This window comes from Homalodisca vitripennis, chromosome 3 (assembly GCF_021130785.1).
Source record: "Homalodisca vitripennis isolate AUS2020 chromosome 3, UT_GWSS_2.1, whole genome shotgun sequence".
NCBI lineage: Eukaryota > Metazoa > Arthropoda > Insecta > Hemiptera > Cicadellidae > Homalodisca > Homalodisca vitripennis.
The window spans coordinates 144,378,604-144,400,056 of record NC_060209.1 but is presented as its reverse complement, the minus strand read 5'-3'; the positions used below and the strand labels follow the sequence as shown (position 1 = coordinate 144,400,056).

Sequence of the window (21,453 nt, the reverse complement as noted above, 5' to 3'; positions counted from 1 at the left end):
AGTACATTAGAACGACATTATTATTTCACGCCTCAATAACAAAGCTTACTATCAAATCACCAATCACCAATCAGATTTCAAAACCTAAAATTGGTAACTGAGGTTTGTTTTGTTAAAGTTTAATTTATGTTTATAATTATGTTGCTTGTTATATATAAATAACTGTCCATGGCTGGGTGGATGGGTAGGACGGGGTGGAACTCAGAGTGCAGCCACATCCTTGCGGTGAGTTCTGAGTTGTAATGAAATTATTATTATTCAAAGACTTGCACAAAGCATAATTATGCATACACAAGTGAATAAAAGAACAATAAAAAAGAAACATATTAAGAGAAAACAAATATTTTTATGTATATAAGAAGTTGAAATCTGGCCAAGTTTAGAGCCAATGCGTGACCTAAAGGTACAAAAAAATCTTGTCATAGAGCAAACTCTCTTTGCTATTGGAATCCTGATATTGAAAAAAAAAATTTTCCATTCCACCATAGTAGATACAACACTGTAAATATTTTATCGAAATTTTGTATAATTATTAAACTGACAAATATCTTATTAAAGTTTGCAATCTAATGCATATTATCCTTGTACTTGAAAATCTAAAACCTTATAAAAAATCTTTTTATTTTCAATAAACATCCTTTAATATATTTGGATTTACTAATTAATTATTGAGTTTGCTTTAATGTGACATATAAAGTATTTACCAACTGAAAAAATCTATTTAGGTTTGTATTGATATTGATACAGAACATATATTGTTGCTAATGAGACAAATAACTACATCTAAGACAAAAGAAATTGTTACTATGTACTTGTACTAGAGTGTACATGTACTGTTGTAGCAAATGAAGTGTGTCGTTCACACCTGTTTATCTTATCAGTTGTATTATCAGTTTTAAATCGATTGCTCGAGAACTCTGTCATCACATTTTCTTTCTCTCCAAAATCAGGTAACAGTATTTTTATGTTCTTGGTGAATATTTCACTGTCATGGTGTAGTCAGTCTCAATTAAGTCTTCAGTTGAGAGAAAATAGTTATGTAATGCAAGAAGTATAAGTATCAAAGTAAAACATTTTCATTTAAATAGTACGTGTAAGTATTGTAATGTTTTACCTAGATTTAATTATGTTAAATTATGTCACAAAATGTACTTCATAATTTAAATAAATTTAATAGCTTTTCTGGTGATAGAAGCAAATATTTTATGTATGTGTTACTGTTTATTAAAAGCTGGTTGTAGTAAAATGACCCACAAGAACAACACACCCTTATTTTAAGTTTTAAGGTTATGGGAGGTATACAGTATATTAGTACACTTCTAAATGCTTTTAAGATTTTATCATAAAATGTATACTTTTTGAATATCTTCATGATAAAATTAAAAATTTTGAGATATTTTCTTTACAACCAATCTCAATATTGAGTAACGTAAAAAGGGATTGGTTGCGTATTTATCACCCTAAACTCTATAACAAATAATAAAGTTGTGAAAGTGTATAAGGCTTAATATTGTTACAGGGTTAAATCCAAATGGCCGTCAGTACAACCAACTCTTGTAGAAGCAAGCTTTAACTTTTTGTACTAATTTTAGAAATTTTTTAAGAATTTGGTAATACCCTTGTACACGACAAATCAAATTTATTCTCACAAAAATATCTCTTTTGTATAAGTTTTAATGAATTCAGAGTACAGAATAAAACCATTGAAAAGATATAAAATTATAGACGCCGCTTGTTACACAAGGTACAGGTTAATCATTAATTTGAAAGTTTTCAAGTTTAATATAATTTGTACTCAGGGAGTAGTAACAGATATTGCTAATAAGTAACGTTTTCTTGACTAACCATAATTATTGTGATAGAAATATGAAAAATGTGCTCCTGAATTTGAATAAAAATGCTTCATAAGCAATATCTTCATGATAAAATTAAAAATTTTGAGATATTTTTCTTTACAACCAATCTCAATATTGAGTAACGTAAAAAGAGAATGGTTGCGTATTTATCACCCTAAACTCTATAACAAATAATAAAGTTGTGAAAGTGTATAAGGCTTAATATTGTTACAGGGTTAAAACCAAATGGCTGTCAGTACAACCAGCTCTTGTAGAAGCAAGCTTTAACTTTTTGTACTAATTTTAGAAATTTTTTAAGAATTTGGTAATACCCTTGTACACGACAAATCAAATTTATTCTCACAAAAATATCTCTTTTGTATAAGTTTTAATGAATTCAGAGTATAGAATAAAACCATTGAAAAGATATCAAATTATAGACGCCGCTTGTTACACAAGGTACAGGTTAATCATTAATTTGAAAGTTTCAAGTTTAATATAATTTGTACTCAGGGAGTAACAGATATTGCTAATAAGTAACGTTTTCTTGACTAACCATAATTATTGTGATGGAAATATGAAAAATGTGCTCCTGAATTTGAATAAAAATGCTTCATAAGCATGTTAAAATTTGTTATATAAGATATAAATCCTAACAAACTCCTATTTTATATAGAAAGATGTTTATTGTATGGGTTGAAAAGAATTTCCAGAGACTAATGAATAGTACCACAATTTGTTTCTTAATTTTCCAAACATAACACTGTAATGTATTGTGTTTATTACACTACTTACTTGGTTTATTTTATTTTGTAATTTTTGTGATATGCATCCTTCATAAGGCTCATACCTATTAGGTATTCTAATTTGTTTTACAAAAAAAAAAATGTTTTGCATTGGATTTACTAATGTATGAAAAATTACTTTTTATACTTTTAATACTGCTGTAACTAAATGATGAAAACATTACATTCCAAACGAAAACATGTCAGTTATGTAAAATCAATGTAAATACCTCAGTACCAGAGTAATCCCTAGCAGTTGGCCTGGGTACACCTCAAAACAATCTTTAGAATGGAGTGGTGGGCTCACTGTAAAAATCTTATAGAAATTAGATGGTTTCAATACATAAATTTTACTCTAACGTAAATCTTACTATCAAACAACAAAACAATATGTAATACAAGATGTACAGTTGTTTTTTAGCAGTCACCAATAACAGAACACATATGATAACTGTTCCGAGCAAGCTCTCTGGGACTGAGGATATTATCTCTAGCATATAGAGGGCTGCAGCTAACAGTACACTCAAAAGACACTTTCTAAGGTTTTGAAACCCTTTTGGTAGGACCAAAGCCGAGCTTTGGAGTAGCCTTCTCCTATGTAAAGCTGTAATAAATGTCTGGGAAAAGAGGATTAGATCCAAGGATCCGAAAGGCTTCAGAACTCTGGCAGTCAAAAGTGTTTATCTCTCCATATGTTAAAAGGGAGTCAGGTCTCCTAGATCTAAGCAAGTTGGATGTACGATTAGTATTTGGGACACTAACGATATGGCCCTTTTCAAAACATCTAATGAATGTGTTTAAGCTACTGATGAATGCAGACTCTGCGGAGAGGCAAAAGAATCAGCTGAACTTATATGGCTAAACTGTTCCGTTATTTGCAAAACCAAGACAAAATTCCTAGGAAACTATTTCTTAAGCCCAAAGGGCATCAGAGAACAGGAGCTCTCAAAGCCAATAAATTTTAGCAGAAGCTTCAAATTTTAGAGTTAAAAATAATTTATAGAGGTGCAAATTTACTTTCAATACTAAGTGCAGTCTTAGGCTCTCATTCAAGCCCTCATTAAAAAATGTATAATTTGGAAATGGGACACAACTGTAACTATTAGGAATCGTAACTTGTAAAAATTTTGGAGTGGTCAAACATTGTGGTGAGAAAGTGAGAGAGGAAACAAATTATGATAACCCACCACAACGTATAATAGCATAGAAAAACGTAGAAACATTCTTAGCGCCGTTTATAATTTTTGGATGTTACTTTGGCAGCCATAATTGTGGTCTAACTGAAATACATACGAAATATCTCAAAAAATGTGACACAAAAATACTTCAAAAAGCTCAACATGGAGTTGGAAAATAATAATGTCAAAAAGATAAAATATGCTTGGACAGCCAGACAGTATACACTGTCTGCAAACACAATATCTTTGTTTTCATCAGATACCAGCTAATAAAAAATAAAATAAAAATTAAAGAATGGTTTAAAAAGTGACTTTTTTTAATTATTTGTACAAAATCAATGAAATGCACATATAAGTTAATACAAGAGTAGTGGCATACAGTCCAACATCAGTAACTGTCCTAGTGGAGTGCACTGTGTCAGTTTACCTTGCTGTGATAATTTACATTGACATAGAGATAACAACTCTTGTATGTTTTATTTTGTGACTCACATCTCCATGTTTGATCGTGTTCGCCTGAATAACCAGTTCTGTACAGTAACGAGTAATTAGTTCACATACTGAACTTGTAGCCATGCATTTATCAGAGTTATATGATACAAAAGTTTGTGTTTCGATATGTTTGTCCATAATATCTGTCTATTTATTGTTACTTACAATGATATGAGAGTCTTAATCAAGAATAAAGTTGAGAATTTAATCCCGATGTAGAGCAATTGCGTTATAATCACAACCAAGATTTAATATAATGATCAATATGAATTACTACATAGTTATTTGGCTGTGTTATATTCATTGCTGCGAAAATTCAAGATCTATGGGTAAGTAAGTGCATTTCAAATGTTTGTAAATATTTGCTTGTTTTGGTACACTATGTATTATCTGAGGATTTATGTTTCAGGTGATCATGGTATCATTTCCAGTACTGTCTAAAGGACCATTTTCAATAGACTTGGATAAATCTGTTCGATACATTACATATATTTTCAAGGTAACATTATAAACTTCAGTACTAATTTGTGAATTATATAAATTAATTACTAGTAATATATGTTTCTGTTGCCCTATTAATACACTTTTGGAGGTTTAACCAAAAATTTCCTTGCTTAAAATATTCAAAAAATGAATATATCTCTTTTTACAAATTAAACAAACATTAGTATGAATGTACCCATGTGAATTTAATACAAACCACAATTGTATGGACAGGTAATCAATTTAAAAATCACAATAACAACAATAAAAATCATTTCTATTTAGTGATTGAGGTAGCACAGAAGAGCTTGAATTCAGCTTGACCATTTTGCATGTTTTATTTCTTTATATGTGAGTTTTTATTCCACTTTCAGCCACGTCTATTGACCAATAATTGTTTAATTTCATACACAGTTTTCATTTAATAGATTTATTTTTTAACCCTTTGAGTGCCGCAGCGTCTACATAGTAGATGTTGTGAAATGTGCATAAATTGCTGGCATCTACCCAGTAGACGATTTGTATTTAATTAATATCACATATAATTCATTTTTGTTTTGACAAATAACTTATTTCACGGCAATCTACAAGTTTCGAACAATCAATTGTGATTGATTTTTATTGTTCACCGCCTCCTTGTAGTTATTTGCCATCAGAAAAAGAACAGATGACGCAATAGTTGGTCAGCTGCTACTTGTTGCCATTAACTACACAGTTTGGTTCGTTGGGTGTTTACATTGTACTAGTTTCGTGTGTTTATGCTGAAAACTGTTGTTATTACTATTCTGCAATTGTGTTCAGTAAAACTTACAATACATTTATAAACTTCTTTTTTCGTGTTTATTTGTTTAGTGATGTATATTTTATTGTTGGATTGGTGACGAAGTAAAACGCAAGTTCCAATCAAACTATTGATTTTAGGTGAAGTAGGGTTATATTGTAGGCCTGTGTATATTTTTATATAATTAGTATTTTACAGTTGTCTTACTTCATTGAGTGAAATAGGATAGTTATAATATTGTTTCTAAACTTTTGACAAACTTGAACAAAAATTGCTTTTTGTTGTATTTTGTATATATTGCAGTATCTGGTTAAATATTACTGTAACACACCATATTATGCATGAGTTTTGTTCAGTTTTTCATGCTCTTTCATATGGTATAGCTAAAAATAAATTTAAAAAATATTGTATATATAAAATTTTAGTTCAAACTTAAAATTTTTTTTTTCATATTTTTAGTTTTTTGTTATAACCTATATTCTTTTTGTGTAAATAGAAATAAAATTATAATATTATATAGAAAAAATACCTTGTTTTATAACACACAAACTAAAAAAAATTTATTCAAATCGGTTAAATAGTTTTTTTAATATAGTTTTTTCCCCACATGCTTGCAAAGCAGAAGGAAATGCTCCGGCAATTTATGCGTATGACTTGGGAAAATATGCTGTGGCACTCAAAGGGTTAAATCAATTAATATATTAAAGGTATACTTCACTTGTATAACAGCTGAGAATTGTGTTTGTTTAAATATAGGGTATCAGCTGTGGCATTGCAGTGTCAACAATATTCACCATCCTTGTACTGATAGTAACTTCAGATACTACTTCAACAAGTGAGTCATGTAATCTAAGCAAATAATGCCATTTTACGGTTTTCAACCCAAGAGTTGGCAACTAGGTTCTAGGTTACCTTTATTGGCAGGCCTTTTTTTCTGGTTTTGCAAGAGTATTTTATTAAAGTCATGACAGCTTATTAGTTATTTGAATATGCATTGTCATATATAATGTTTTCATGAAGGTTTGTTATATTTTAATGAGTATTTTTGTAACAAAACATTTTTTATTCGGGAAAATTATTTAAATTTTTGTTAGCCGATCGGCGTGTCGTGTGCCCAAAGGGGTACACATTGCTATGCATTTCCTTATTGCGTTTTTATTATTTGCCTGTCTTGGTAATTTGTTAAATTTGATCCAGCGCTGAAATAAATACCTCAGACTATCGTATAGTCCGTCGGGCACACAATTATTGCATAATTTTTAAGGTACCCCTTGGGGTGCACGAAGAAAAATTGAAATAATTTTCGGTGTAAAATTGCGAATCCTGCATACTTTTATAATTATACTTAGAGGTGTAACCTAAAAACAAATTACGGTTTTTTTGAAATTATTAAAAAATTTTATACCAAATAAAAAGTCCGGAAATAAGTTGTTGTCATGAACCTGTTAAATACAAATTCCATAATATTTTGATTAGTTCCAGAAAATATATAGTTTTTAATAGATGCATTTAATACATTTTTATTTTTATACTGATAACATTTGAAATACAACACTTTTATGAAAATTGGCATTTCATTAAAACATAAAACCAATATTTAATACTTTTATTTTTGTGAGGCCTTTCGATAGCAAGGCCTCACAAAAATAAAAGTATTAAATATTGGTTTTATGTTTTAATGAAATTTAAATGACATTTTGTTGGTCACTAACTAGTTTCTTAAGGGTTTTGGAAAAGCAATCAAATTTTTACAAATTTTTGCTGACCATTTTGCAAATTTTTACTGACCTTCCTGGAAATTGGACCTGTGACCTCGGTTACAGAGCCTTATCCCTACGCTATGGTGAAGGCATAATCGAAAAATTAATAACTTCTCTTTGTAACATTTATTAGAACTACATGATATCAAATTCTATTAGTGAAAAATTAGTAATTACAATCTCCCTCCTAACAACATATAAATAAGTTCAGGAGGATGAAATACGTATTGATTCTATTCTATAAAACATATCTTAAGAGGATTTTCAAAACTTTGTGTGTGTGTGTGTGCGATTTTTTTAAAAGAAAGTTGTTTCCTTAGTTCCTTTTAAAGGATAAATATATGTATCCTAAATGTCCTTATTCTACTAAGAGAGGTCTCACAAAATAACAATTTGGAAGTATTTGTTGTGAATTTTAAATTTAGTAATTACCATATAAGAAACTAATATAAGTTCCACCTTAAACATTAATTCTTTTGAAACTGGATTTAAACTGGTTTAAAAGAATTGAGAGTACAATAATGTGAATGTTTTGATTTCCTTACATGAAAAACAGATGTTGCGGAGTTAAAAGAACTTAGCTGCATTAGAATTTAAGAAGCTACTCATGTTACATTTACCACTAAGCTTTGGGAGTCTATTTTGGCAAATAATTTTATTATCTGTGTTAATAACTCAAGTACATTTACATTAGAGTTCAATATGTGAGTTAATACTTCTGATATCTTTAAATGTATTATGGTCTGTAATTTATTGGTTGTCATTTATTGCAGTTTACAAAAATAATTTTGATCGTAGTAAATTCAATTCGATACAAGTTGAAGCTTTTGCGTTTTAAAAGATACACAACAAATATTAACTGGACTCAAATTTGTCAAAAGCATGTCCTGTGATTAAAAGTTTTAGTACTTTAAATTAATGTGCTGAATGTTTACAAATTTTCTATAGAAAGTTTAGGACTTTGTTTACCATGAGTCAATTAATCACAAGACCATCTAGTTTTATTGAGCCGTCTGTATTTATTTTTTATTAATTATTTTTGTATTATTTATGAATGCCTAAACCCTTAGCAATTGAAACTGTGTGGACTGTCCACTGTTTCCTAATCTTCTGGTATTTAATTGTAGCTGCACCTGGACACTAGCTCGTATTAACACCTTATGGTCCCTTCCTTTCTTCTAGACACATTCGACTGACAGATTGCTTTTTCCGCTACTGGTCAGATTTAATTGATATCCATTTGGTTATGTAAATGTAATTTATATGATTTTGAATTTCTGAAAATTGTAATTCAATTATAAAAGAGCTACTTATGCAAAATCCCCTGTAGATGGGTACAAAAAAACTATAAATCCGAAAACAATAACTAATTACCACAAAAGAACACTCAAAAGGCACAGAGAAGTGTGTGTCGTAGCAATTTTTACCTCCACTTCCAGTAAACCAGCTAACTATTAGCAACCCCTATGATTGGCCTCCCACTATCCAATTACAAGTTCATCAAGAACAAAAGTCAACTCTCATTGTAATCTTATTCACAAAGCAGACTACCAGAAAACCTGTTGTCTACCTGTATCATCCTACATGCGCAGACCCTACATGGTTAGATATTTATCAAGCTACTGTTGAAACTAAATACAATGTTTTTTATTGTAAATTTGCTTATGCCTTTGAAACTAGCTTTCCCAAACTACTAACAATAGAAAAAATAACAATGTTAAATGGATTTCAAATGATGTTAAAATTAAAAAATGATGAAATTGTGAAACTTGAAAAAGAATATAGATTGCTGAAAACCGAGATTTTAAAACAGAAAATTAAACAGTTAAAAAGGGAAGTTAAATTGCAAATTAATGATGGAAAAAAATTTTTGGATAGTAAAATAATGAATTCTACAAATAAATCAAAATCTACATGGCAAATTATAAAATCTGAAGTTGACAACACTACTAAAACAAATGAAAATATACATATTGTCGTAGAGCGGAAAACTGTATCAGAGCCAAACCTTGTCAGCAATATTTTTAATGACTTTTCTGTAAATGCTGTAGATAATTTAGTAATTCCGAACATCCAACCTAAAATTGTTAGTGAGTTGTCCTTTAAAACACAAAATTCAAGAAGATTCACTTTTGAATCTGTTAATGAAGATGCAGTAAAAAAATTGTTATGGCTTTTAAAAATAAATTTTCAACTGGTATTGATGATATTCCAATGGCTTTGGTAAAACAATTGTTCCCGCTCATCTCCAGGCCACTCACGCACATTATTAATTCATCATTAATTTCTGGCTTTTTCCCATGTCAATTAAAAATTGCTAAGGTAATACCTCTTTATAAAAAAGAAAACAGAAATGACCCATCAAGTTTCAGACCTGTATCATTGTTACCCATATTCTCAAAGGTTTTTGAAAAAGTAGTTTATAATCAACTTATGAAATATTTGGAACTAAATCAGTTACTTTATGACGAGCAACATGGTTTTCGACCAGGCAGATCCACAGCTACAGCAAGTGTTAAATTTATTGAATCGATTATAGACTCAATTGACAGAAATGAAAAAGTTATTGGAATTTTTCTTGATCTTACCAAAGCATTCGACAGTGTGTCACATGATGGGTTGCTTAATGTCCTTAGTGATTTGAATATAAAAGACAAGGAATACAATTGGTTTATGTCGTATTTGAAGAATAGACAGCAGTGTAGTCAAATTCAACACATTTTAAACTATGCTGGAAGTCAATATAATTACATTAGAACCTATTTTTCAAAATTTAAAATAGTAAAACATGGCGTTCCTCAAGCTTCTATCCTGGGCCCTCTTTTATTTCTCTGTTATTTAAAGGGGCTCCCTAGGATGGTTCCAGGTGGAGGCTCAATATGCCTTTATGCTGACAATGCAAGTATTACGGTTTCAGGTAATAAACAGGAAGACATTGAGCTTCTATCTTTTTTAAACATTCTAACTGTTAAAGATTTCCTGAGTTCCAAAAATCTCTTGCTAAACCCAAATAAATCAAACTTTGTATAGTTCAGTACCAAACAATCAAGATTACAATTTGAGCCTAACATATATTTAGAAAATTCAAAATTGAATCAAGTAGACAATACAAAGTTTCTTGGAATAATATTAGATCAGAATTTAGGTTGGGAGAAACATGTTGATTATGTGGTAAAAAAAATGTCCTCCGGTCTCTTTGCTTTACGCCAAATGTCAAGGGTGTGTAGCATTGAGACATTGAAAGCCATCTACTTTGCTATGGTAAATTCCCATATGTCTTACAATATAGGCATATACGGAGCCACAACTAAAAGAAATCTGGACAGAATCTTATTACAACAAAAAAAAGCTTTAAGGATAATTAACCTAAAACGAAGAGATACAGTGAAACCATACTTTTCTCAACTTCAAATTTTGACTGTATATGGATCTATACATTTATGAAACTGTTTTATACGTAAAAAAATACAACAACCCAATTAGTATTTTAAATCATCATGATTACAATTTAAGACGTAGCAGATATGTGGAACAACATAGGCTGAAGTTTTATGAAAAGAAAACTAGTTTCATCGGCACAAAATTTTTGTTTAACCTTCCTCTCAATATTCAAAATGAGCAAAATTATGAAAAATTCAAAAAACTACTTAAAGAAGATTTATTAACGTTATCCTTGTATTCTTTTGAAGCCTTTTTTGTTTCAATATGTAAATAACTTTTAAGTATTGTTGGGTATGTTTAGAAATGTATAAAATCCCCTTAAATTACCTAATAATTACCTTAACTAATAACTGCCTTGATGTAAAAATGCTTTAACTTACTCTGTAGAAGGTTACATAGCCAAATCTTACTTTTTCAATGTGTGTCAAACTGATTTTTATGTTTTAATATATAAATGATAAATTTATATTGAGATTTATTGTGACGCTCTTCTTGTAATCTGTTACATGTCTGAATAAAGAAATTTTAAATTTGAATTTGAACCCTTTCTTGAAAAATTACATAATTCAATTTACCTATATTTTAACATCACTAATTAACTTCTAAAATATTTTCATATATAATTCCTCCCATCAATATTTAATAAATCAATTTTAAATTGCCTATGTAGCAATTGCTACACATTCAAAGTACTGCACCACTTCTAGTCATGTATTGTTACATATGCTGTCAAATAATGGACACATTACCCACTAAATGAAAGTACTATATAATAATGATTAATAAGTCTTAACCATTGCACAAATCTTAATGCACCAAAAACGTTTATAAAACGCCAAGAGAAACAATAACACAAAAATAAGACCTAAATTTAATCAAGGGCCTCTTTTAATGATATTATTTGACATGTAATATGGTAACTGTTTATATTTATTATATCTTTATTTTGTTTTTATAATGTTCTGTCCACCGACTGAAAATATCTTTTTTGTTATTTTGTTTTGGTCTCAGACATTTGAGCATATAATGTAATCAAACTTTGAGTAATAATTTATTTTTAATGGTTTAATAAAATATAGTTTTGTTTTTGAGTAAAATTTTGTTTTGAGGCCTTAATATATTTTTGTCTACCTTCAACCATACAAAACTCAAATTTTAGAAAATAATATGTTAAAGCAGATTTTATGAATTTAAAATAATAATAATTTAAGTTTGTATAAAAAAATTAATGTAGGAAACATTTTTCTGCTGTAATAGGACTGCCAAATTGCATTTTGTTATATAGTATTCTTCTCAAATCCTTAAGACACTTTAAAATTATATGCAACTTTACCTATGATGGATGACTCCTCAAAGGCCAACACCCTAAGAAGGTGACAATTGTCAATGTGGAAAAATTGGTGCTTGTAAACCTTAAATTTATGTATAGACTTTTATTTATACAAATTTAAACATTACAGTGTTATTACCCTATTCTGATAATTTTCAGCACTGCTGTTTACAACCTATGTGTACTTTGGATGGAAAGAAATTAAAACCATAACATTTCTGTTGTGAAGTATGCAGTATTTAAAACACCTTTGAATTAGAAGATTTTCATAATTTTATTGGTTTGGTTCCAGGTGAGGTAATCCTATCGATTTGTGTTACTGCGTTTGCTGTGGCTTACTTCTACCTTTGTGTCTACCTTTACAAGGGTGTGGAAGAGGTAACAAGTCTTTTTACCTAGCTCATTACATATTACACTACACCACCCCGCACTGTTGGTTCATCATTTCAAATGCCTCTTTGCAATTTTAAAATTCTTTGGAGGCATGCATTGTGTCTTAAGTAATAGAATGATTAAATGATACCAATTTATTATATGTTTACAATGATATGAGTTAGTTTCTAGAAACAATCTTTGCCACTTTCTTGTAGTTAATAGTGCTGGAATAGCACAAAATGAGTTTTAACAAGTTTATTTTTTCAAGTTGGTGACAAGGTCTATTTAATAAGATCCACTTTTAATGGTGGGTATTCCAAACTCTTTAAAATAAAGACACCCTATATAATAAAAAAATAATACTCTAGTTTTACATTAAAACATATTTATTTTAGTGCATTACTGTTCATTTCCATTCCAACTTTTTTAACAATTTTTAAACAATTTTGGTTTCACTATTTTTCTCTGAATCTGAAAAATGCTTCTACACCAAATTTCAACTGATAGAATTGATAAATGGTATGTACATTTTTATAAGGTTTCACCTACATTTCTAAAATAAGTAAATTGGTATTTCTATTTTATTTGTTACATTGTTGTTTGATAGTAAAATGTTAGCTTAACAAAATAATAAATTTTGTTATACTATATGAGTATATATTACATCCTTTATTGATAACATTTATGTTATATAATAGAATTAAACTCAGGTGATCTCTGCGGATTTAACTGATAAGAAGATTATGGCATTTGACTTGATCATCAATGTAAATGTTTTGCTATTCACTATAATTTAACATTATAATAAACATGTTAGTATTATAAACTAATTGTTATATTTAAATCTTTTGATTATATTAAAATCATTTACATGAATTTATAATGATAATTCCATTTTTATAGAATCTTTGTAGCTTGTATTTTTTTAGGTTTTATACAGTTATACAATATAACCGGAATATAGCTGAGATTTGTATTCTTAATATATTTTATACAATTATATGTGGAGTATTACATGCTATGGGAGGAAGAAAAGAGATGCAAATTTGGAATATTGTGGTTTTCTCGTAGAATTAATGTGGTTTCTTAAGATTAACTATGAAATTATGTAACTTTTCTTATACTTCCTCGTCTGTTTTTCAAAATAGAGTTACAATATGTGTAGTAGTTCATTAAAGTATAAGAAATTGTTTAAAAAAATTTTATGTGATTCTTTGTTTTAAGCTTGTTTGTATTTTTATGTAATTTTCTAAATGTTTATTTAGAGAACCAATCAGTTTTATAATTTTAAATGTTATAATTAGTTAAGGCTAGAAAAATACTTTTGAATCAGTGTTTTTAACCCTATAATTAGAAAAGATATATTTACGACTCATTTTTTTCAACCTTGAGTATGGACTTACAAATATTATAATTTGGGCATTATTGCAGTATAAATCGTTTTTTTAACTCTTAAAAGGTATTATTATGGTCATGATTCGATAAGAAATACCTTGTAGAGCATAAAATAAACATAAATCAAGTCAGTTTTTTTTTTTTTTAGTAAAGACGAAAAAAATGCAAAACGGATATTTTGGGTCTGGTATAAGGAAATCACTGATCCTGTAACTTCCACCCAAGCCAACCACTGTTAATTTAAGGTAGGCCCTCCCACTGGCTTTACTACAGACTCTCCAATGATTCTCATAAGTGTACACCAGACTGCAAAAGTCCCTTACGTCAGGTGGGGGAATCGAACCTGCAACTCCAAGGCTGACTCCTGCGTCCTAAAGTAGCACCTTAGACTGCACAGCTATCTTGACTTGATCTCTTGAATGTGCCGATAGCTCACTTAGGACACCCACTGTTGCTGTTCGATTCAAATGGATTGTATGCCAGTTCTGGGGTCAAAATATTGGGTGAATCAAACACATTGTTGAGATGTTTTCCGATGTTATGGAGTACAGCATAGCAAACCATAACACGGGGTATTTCTTCCAATGTACCTCGGACACCGTTTCTTAAAACTGGAAAATGTCTTCATCTGACCGGAACATCTTTCAACAATTACTCTTTCCCGAGAGTGAATTAAATTAAAATTTCTTTCACAGCATTAGTTGGAGGTTTGAATGGGCTAAATAACTATAGGGATATACCATTCCCAAAGTCACCGAATAAACATACAGATCCATCAAAGCAAAATATAGTTCCCCTAATTTGCTTCTTTGCCAAATTCATGCATTGTGAAACTTCCTGGCCACTCAGACTTAAACTTTTAATTGGCCTCACACGTAGCTTGTAGCTTGTGAAATCCTTTCTGTCTACATATTCATCACCATGGACTGGGCTTCATAATTAATTTCTACATGTGTACATTTAAATACTTCTAAACGGTAGGCATACGAAAATTTTGTCAAAGAACTTTTGCCTCATTTACTTCATGCATGGTTGATGGAAAATGGATCCACTAATGAGTTCTGTAAATTATTTTATTCATTACATATTTTGCAGTTTTCCATGCAGTACATCTTCAGAAATACTTAAATAAAATCCCGGATCCACAACAAATCTCAGGATTTTTATTTGTTTCCTCAGTGAAAGAGATCCATCCGTTTGATTTAAGAACCCAGCAGCTAAAAATTCAATTTTTCATTTCAAACCTTAGTAATAAATCTCTGCACTTTGTTATATCCTGATGTATAGAATACTGTTCCTGCTAACGTACTTGTAAAAACGCAGCCATATCGGGAGATTATCAATGAACAGTTAACAGCAAGCATGCCCTGGACTAGACTTAGCAATTTCTTATCAGAGTTGCTAACCTCAAAGGTTAGAAGTTTCTTTTTATTCACTTTGTTTCTAAGCAATAACTAATGTCCGCAACAATTGCACAACTGCATAGCCTGCGTGATTGTGATTAGATAATGGTTTTTTTTACATTTCAGGTAACTTACTTTTACTTCTGTACCAGTTATTCGAAATCAATTAACTTTTTACCAGTTTTTTGGACTTAGGTAACCCAAAAATATCCATTAAAAAACAGAAAATAGTTTTTCTCCCCAATTTTAATCTTTTCTACATACATTATATAAAGAAAAGTATAGTAAATAACTTAACAGTGTATACAATTATATACTGTAATCAGTATTTAAAGTGAAACAATAAACAAATTTAGTAACACTTTATTAAACCTTACAGAATGTAAAGAGCCTTACATGTAAACATGCACAGTTTTTTTGTTGTTGTAAAATTTGATTTAATGACAATATTTAAAAAGTATTCTTAATGCATTATCACTGAACATGTTAATCTTTTTAATGCAATGTCAGCATTTTTCCAGACTTTTTTATTTGCCATTGAATTTTTAAATAATAATTGCAATAAACCGTAATCGTTTTTTTTTTTTGCATCAAATGTGTAAGAATAGCGAGAAATGTATGTAGGCTTCACAATTTTGCACAAAAACAATTATTTCATTATGTTTTTCCAATTTTTCTTCTCCCTGTGCCTCGATGGGGTACAAGTCATCGTGAACATGTTAATGATTTGACTTTACCATTAGCGCTATCTGAAGTAAAAGTTATATAATACTTTTTATCATTAATATTAGCAGTACACTACTGATCAAACACTGTACACATAATATTTTTTTAAATCACAGGTTGCGTTGTTTCCTCTGTCTTTATTGACCAGTCTAGGCATAAGATGATATAAATTTAAATATGACTGATCAAACATTGTATACTGTAATGTACAGTATCGTGTATGCCCTTTACAATGAGCACTGTTCATTGTTGCTATTAAACCGTTATTAATTTTTGCGTGATAACTCCATCCTTTTCTCCTTCACTGACTTCTATTCCATACCCTAGTGTCAGAGAAGCCAATTTCAAGTGCTGTACATGCACAGTTTTTGAGTCAAATTTTATTTAATGACAATTTTTAAATAGTGTTCTTAATCTATTAAATTATTTTCTTTATTGGCGTCATCACTTTCTATCTTCATGGCCTCAAAATACTACCTCTAAAAAATCATAATTTTTCATCACATAGAAAGATTCCTTGGTTTATGCTGACCAAAAATATATATGTTTACTTTTATGTACACATCTTACTGTTGTATTCTGTTTAATGTTTGTTATTGACAATGGAAGGTTTTAAAGGATAAGAGCATTTTGGAAATTTGGTACCTTTATATGTTACAAAATGTACAATGCAACGTTTTGAGAATTTAATTTTTTCTCTATTCTTTATTTTTTTATATATTAATACAATATAATACCATTAATTCCACTTGACAAAGAGGATAGATTTCAATCTCCAAAACATTGTGTTATACATTTTTAACATATAATGATGGCAAATATCCGAAATCCTGTTATCCTTTTATCATTGTAAATTACAATTAAAGTTTTGTAAAAATTTGATTTACTTTTTTAAGTCTGATCCCAAATGCCACTGCATATTACTCAGTATGACTGTTTATTTTTATGTATGTATGTATATATATAAAAGTCCCTAAAGGCTTTTGTTAGGGTCAAAGTGCTTTAGCAAAGGATATGATACACATATCTTAAAGCTTGAGTGATTTTTACTATTTAGTTTTTGTATATATATATTTTTTTTAATTTTTGCACTAATATATATTAATTGGGAAAACAAGCAAAATCAACTATGGCACAAAAAATACTAAGACCAGAGTAAATTTTAGTGGCCGTAAATATAAATTTTGTTACGTTTCTTGATTGTGGCAACAAGGTAAACTCAACATTGGCTTCGGATATATAAATCACTTAATCCAGAAGTGCTCATACATGTGTAAAGCCTACGAAATTCTGTGTAAAGCCATGGCTAACTGCTAGTATGTAATAAATTATATTAAAATGGTACTTTATTATACACATTACATTTATTCTTACTAGAACACACAAAAATTCATACACATATTTTTCTACAATCATTGTTTGTCACATCTATTTTTAACAATTATTAACAATGGATTTGCTGAAACTATAAATGTTTCTGCAGTCTCTGTATCTGACTTGTTTATCATACAGGAAAACAAATTGCTAATCATAATTATTTCATGTATTTTTTTACTTTGTTTCAGCGCAATCGTACATGGATCTTTCCATGGTTTTTGGTGACTACAGTGGTGGCGTTTGCTCTCATAATACTGTTTTTTGTCACACTATTTAACGGTTTTGGCATTCTCCAGGTTGTTCTACCATTTGTTATCGGTAAGTGTAAAAACCACCCCTTTAAGTTAATACAGTTAATGGCCTATCAATTAAATAATACTTTTAGTTAATAGTTTATGGATTAACAAACTGCATAATTTTGTATTTAAATTACTTTTTGCTCTAACGTCACAATATTTAGGTACATTTTCATTATAAGTTTGGATTGGATAAGATTGGTACATTGTAACTTACATCACTGACCAACCTGGTTGCTTAAAAAAATACAAGAATGTATATTAAACTAACTCTAAAACATCTGGCTTCTGAGTGCTCCTGGCCCATGTCACCTTCCCAGTTTAGAGTGCTCCCAGACTTCAAGACCTCTCAGGCTCTAAGAGCTGATCTCTGGCAACTACTACCAGCCTCTGGGATCATTTGAACTATGGGGGATCCAAGCCTTGACAGATCTCAGCCACAATAAGCTATCGGCCTCCGGCAACTACCATCCTTTGGAACATTCAAACTATGGGACCTGCTGGCCTCTGGAAGATTCCAGTTTCTGGTAGCTCTAGGCAATTGGAAGCATTTAGCCCTTTATAAATCTCAACCTGTGGGATTTCCAGCCCTCTTGATAGCTTCTGGCCTCTGTGAGCTCCCGATCCCTGGAAGCTCTTGAACATCCTGGTTTTTAGCAGCTCCCAGGTTCAGACAGCTCTTAACCTCTGGCAAGTTCTTCTCTTAGGGTGCTATGAGCTTCTAGCCGTTAGCAGTTGTGGTGACCCCTGGTTTCTGTCAGCTCCTGGGTTCTGAGAGCTCTCAGCCTCTGCCAAGTCTTGGCTCCTAGCAGCTCCTGGCTACGGCAAGTTTTGAGCCTCTGAAAGTAGTGAAATTTGAAATTGGGGCGAATTTACCTGTCACATCTGATGTCATGAGAGTGGAGCGGTCTATTCATAGTTCAGGCTTCAGTGTTATTTCAAGTTTTTTTGTTTTGTTTTGATATTATTAGTATTTTCGTATCTATTAAAAATCATTACCAACATTTTTCATACAATCATAACGTGATTAAAAACTTTTTAAATGCATAAGAAATTATTTAAGTCTTTAAAACAATACGTATCCTTTATTAATATTTTTATGTCCGTTTTAAAAATTTGTCACTGTTTTCTGTAGATTATCTGCCAGAATATTTAATTCTATGTGGCAATGCATTTTTGATTGTGATAAACTTCCTATGGGTGTAGTATTTGTTCTCAGAATCAATTAATGCAGAAAATAAATATGCAATTCAGCAAAACATTCCCTCTAACATAAGTTCTACTATTTGTATTTAAAAGTGAGTTGCAGATTTTAAGTTTTAATGATTTTTATCACTAAACAACAATTTAAACTCTATGTTTCAGTATTTCTGTTCTACTGTAACTGGATTGTATATAGTCTGTACATAGACCTCGGAACAAACTTCGTGCAGGAGACTCCACCAACCCAGGTTGTGCCTTCCTAGCCACCAGATGTTTGCCTTTGGCAAGATAATAATATTGACCAACTGGAATTTTGGCTGGAACATAATTACCGGGTGTAATTATAGAGCAATCATCAACATTTATTAAAATTAGAAAGAACAATATATTATGATCTCTTGTAACAATCTATTAGATACTTTATATACTAACAGCAAGTTCATTACCACAGTGTTCTAATAATTTTAACTCTGTAATATAGATAAATGAAAATCTCCATTCTGAGACAACAAATATGAGTATGCTATTTTTATAATTTGGTTACACAATAAGGATTACATTTTATGAAATTTACAGAACTTTTCAGAATTTTGTTATGCTGTCTCTGAGATATAGGTGCGTGCACTTTCAGCGCCAGACACTTTTCTAGGAGACTGCAAAAAGTACCAAGGTGTATTCCCTATGCTGTATCAAAATAAGCCAGGCCAGTCTTTTTATATTTTTACAGCCACTTACATTAAATGTTACAGCTTTGTTACTTTGGGATCAAAATACTTAATTATTTCATTTCTTTCTTAAAAATCTACTTTAAATTGCTTAAGAACTTATTTTATTGTTTGGGTGGCAGCAAAATTTAAAATTTAATTTTTCATATTCATAATAAAACATTTACAAAGCTTTAAAATAATTGTAATAAGTTAAGTTATTTTACTCATGAGTCATGCCATTACAAGCTTGTCTGAACGAGGGCGATGTGCCATAATGTACATAGGTAAGTTTGTGTATATCATAAGATATTGTTCTAGAGGAAATCCATCATCACCTACCATTCTACTACTTTCTAATAAAAAAAGTAGATACCCACCCGAGTTTGAACCACAAATAAACTAGTAACACTACAACAATGAGAGTTAAATTAAAATTTAGCTTGTTTATTTCTGCATTTAGACATATAAATTGAATAATGTACAAATAATAATTTCTACTTTTCGTTTTGATGCAATGAAAAAGGTACCCTAAGTGTTGAATTTTTTGAATTATATGAATAAAAGTTGTTATCACACTGCCATCTTAACTTTTATTCTTGATTGGGCGGTTCAAAAGATTCTTTTTGGTTATGTTATGAAGCTGTTAAAATCATTATCTTGGCTGTGTAACTTTTTAAACCAGTATATATAAAACTTTAATTTTTAACATGGGTTTAATTGAACTTATATAATTGATTTACCGCATAAGGTACCTTCTCGTTGAAATACACAAATTGGTAGACTGCAAAGGGCTGTGTCAACGATCCTGCATGGTCCGCTCACAAGCATGATTCTAAGAAGAAGCCATAACAATAGTTGTTTTAACGTATTTGACCATTTCTCATAAGGGCTTTGACCAGCAATGGCTGGTTTAAAAATAATTGCTTACTAAGAAGTTTTTTTTTTAATATTTACATTATTTACATTTGATGTATTTGAGTGGAAATGCTTTGCATTTAATCAGACATAAAAACAGTCTACAATGTTTTGATGAATTGATTAATGATTTTATCCATATGCAAGCTATAATAAAACCTTACTTAAGTAAGCTAAAGGTCATTGAACTGAAAGAGAGTTTTTAATTCCAACAAGTTTTCCACTATAATTACTGTTATTGTTGTCTATAATCTTATGAATATAAATAGGACTTATTTTACAAAAATCCAGATTATAGAAAAGAAAAGAAGTAAAAATATGGAGATGCATACAATAAAAAGTGTATTCCAGAAATATTCTGTAATGATTACAAAATCAGTAATATTGAAAGCATTAAAATTGATTTATTATTATAATTGTTATAGACATCCATTTAAACAGGCATTGGTTCTTCTTTTGCACATTTTAATGATGTTCTTAAAAACAAATATTGGTTCTTCTTACACATTTTTCAGATGTCTGTAAAAATGGACATTGGCACTGAAAATGTTAAAATTAAATGTTTAAAGTTAAATAAAGGTAATTTATACATTTTTCTATAAATTTAAAATTTTATTTTTTAAGTATTCACTATTTGTATTAGTCTACCTTAGTTATTAATTAACACGTTCATGATGGCTTGTACCCCATCGGGTACACGCGATCCTTCACAACTGTTGTTGTGTACCCGATTGGGTATATACTGGGCTGTTGTAAAGTGCACCCGATGGGGTACACGTTGCTATGAATTTCATTATTGCATTTTTATTTTTTGCCTGTCTTGGTGGTTAGTTAAATTTGATCTTACACTTAAATAAATACCTCAGGCAATCATGTACCCCGTCAAGCGCACGATTACTTAATTTTTAAGGTAAATTAAATTATTTAGGTACCCCTTAGGGTACACAATAAAATAATTGTTTTTGTGCAAA

At 30.1% G+C, this 21,453-nt stretch overlaps 1 protein-coding gene across 4 annotated transcripts; it reads left to right on the top strand.

The window, feature by feature from the left end:
- Positions 1-854: 854 nt before the first annotated feature.
- On the top strand, positions 855-20,892 carry LOC124357624. Of its 4 annotated transcripts, none has more exons than XM_046809579.1 (6): positions 855-950; positions 4,700-4,789; positions 6,311-6,389; positions 12,378-12,463; positions 17,550-17,679; positions 19,023-20,892. In XM_046809579.1, exons 2-6 carry the CDS (start codon positions 4,706-4,708, stop codon positions 19,121-19,123), a joined length of 480 nt encoding a protein of 159 aa, XP_046665535.1. In that variant the 5' UTR covers positions 855-950; positions 4,700-4,705; the 3' UTR covers positions 19,124-20,892. The 4 variants fall into 4 exon arrangements, with proteins under 4 accessions (XP_046665535.1, XP_046665536.1, XP_046665532.1 ...); XM_046809580.1 differs by lacking the exon at positions 855-950 and adding an exon at positions 951-1,087; XM_046809576.1 differs by lacking the exon at positions 855-950 and adding an exon at positions 957-1,093.
- The last annotated feature ends 561 nt before the right edge of the window (positions 20,893-21,453 follow it).

Coding starts and splice junctions, on each gene's coding strand:
- LOC124357624 (XM_046809579.1), top strand. CDS start 4,706: ATGGTATCATTTCCAGTACTGTCTAAAGGACCATTTTCAATAGACTTG. Junction 4,790..6,310: donor ACATTACATATATTTTCAAG/GTAACATTATAA, acceptor GTTTAAATATAG/GGTATCAGCTGTGGCATTGC. Junction 17,680..19,022: donor TGTTCTACCATTTGTTATCG/GTAAGTGTAAAA, acceptor TCTATGTTTCAG/TATTTCTGTTCTACTGTAAC.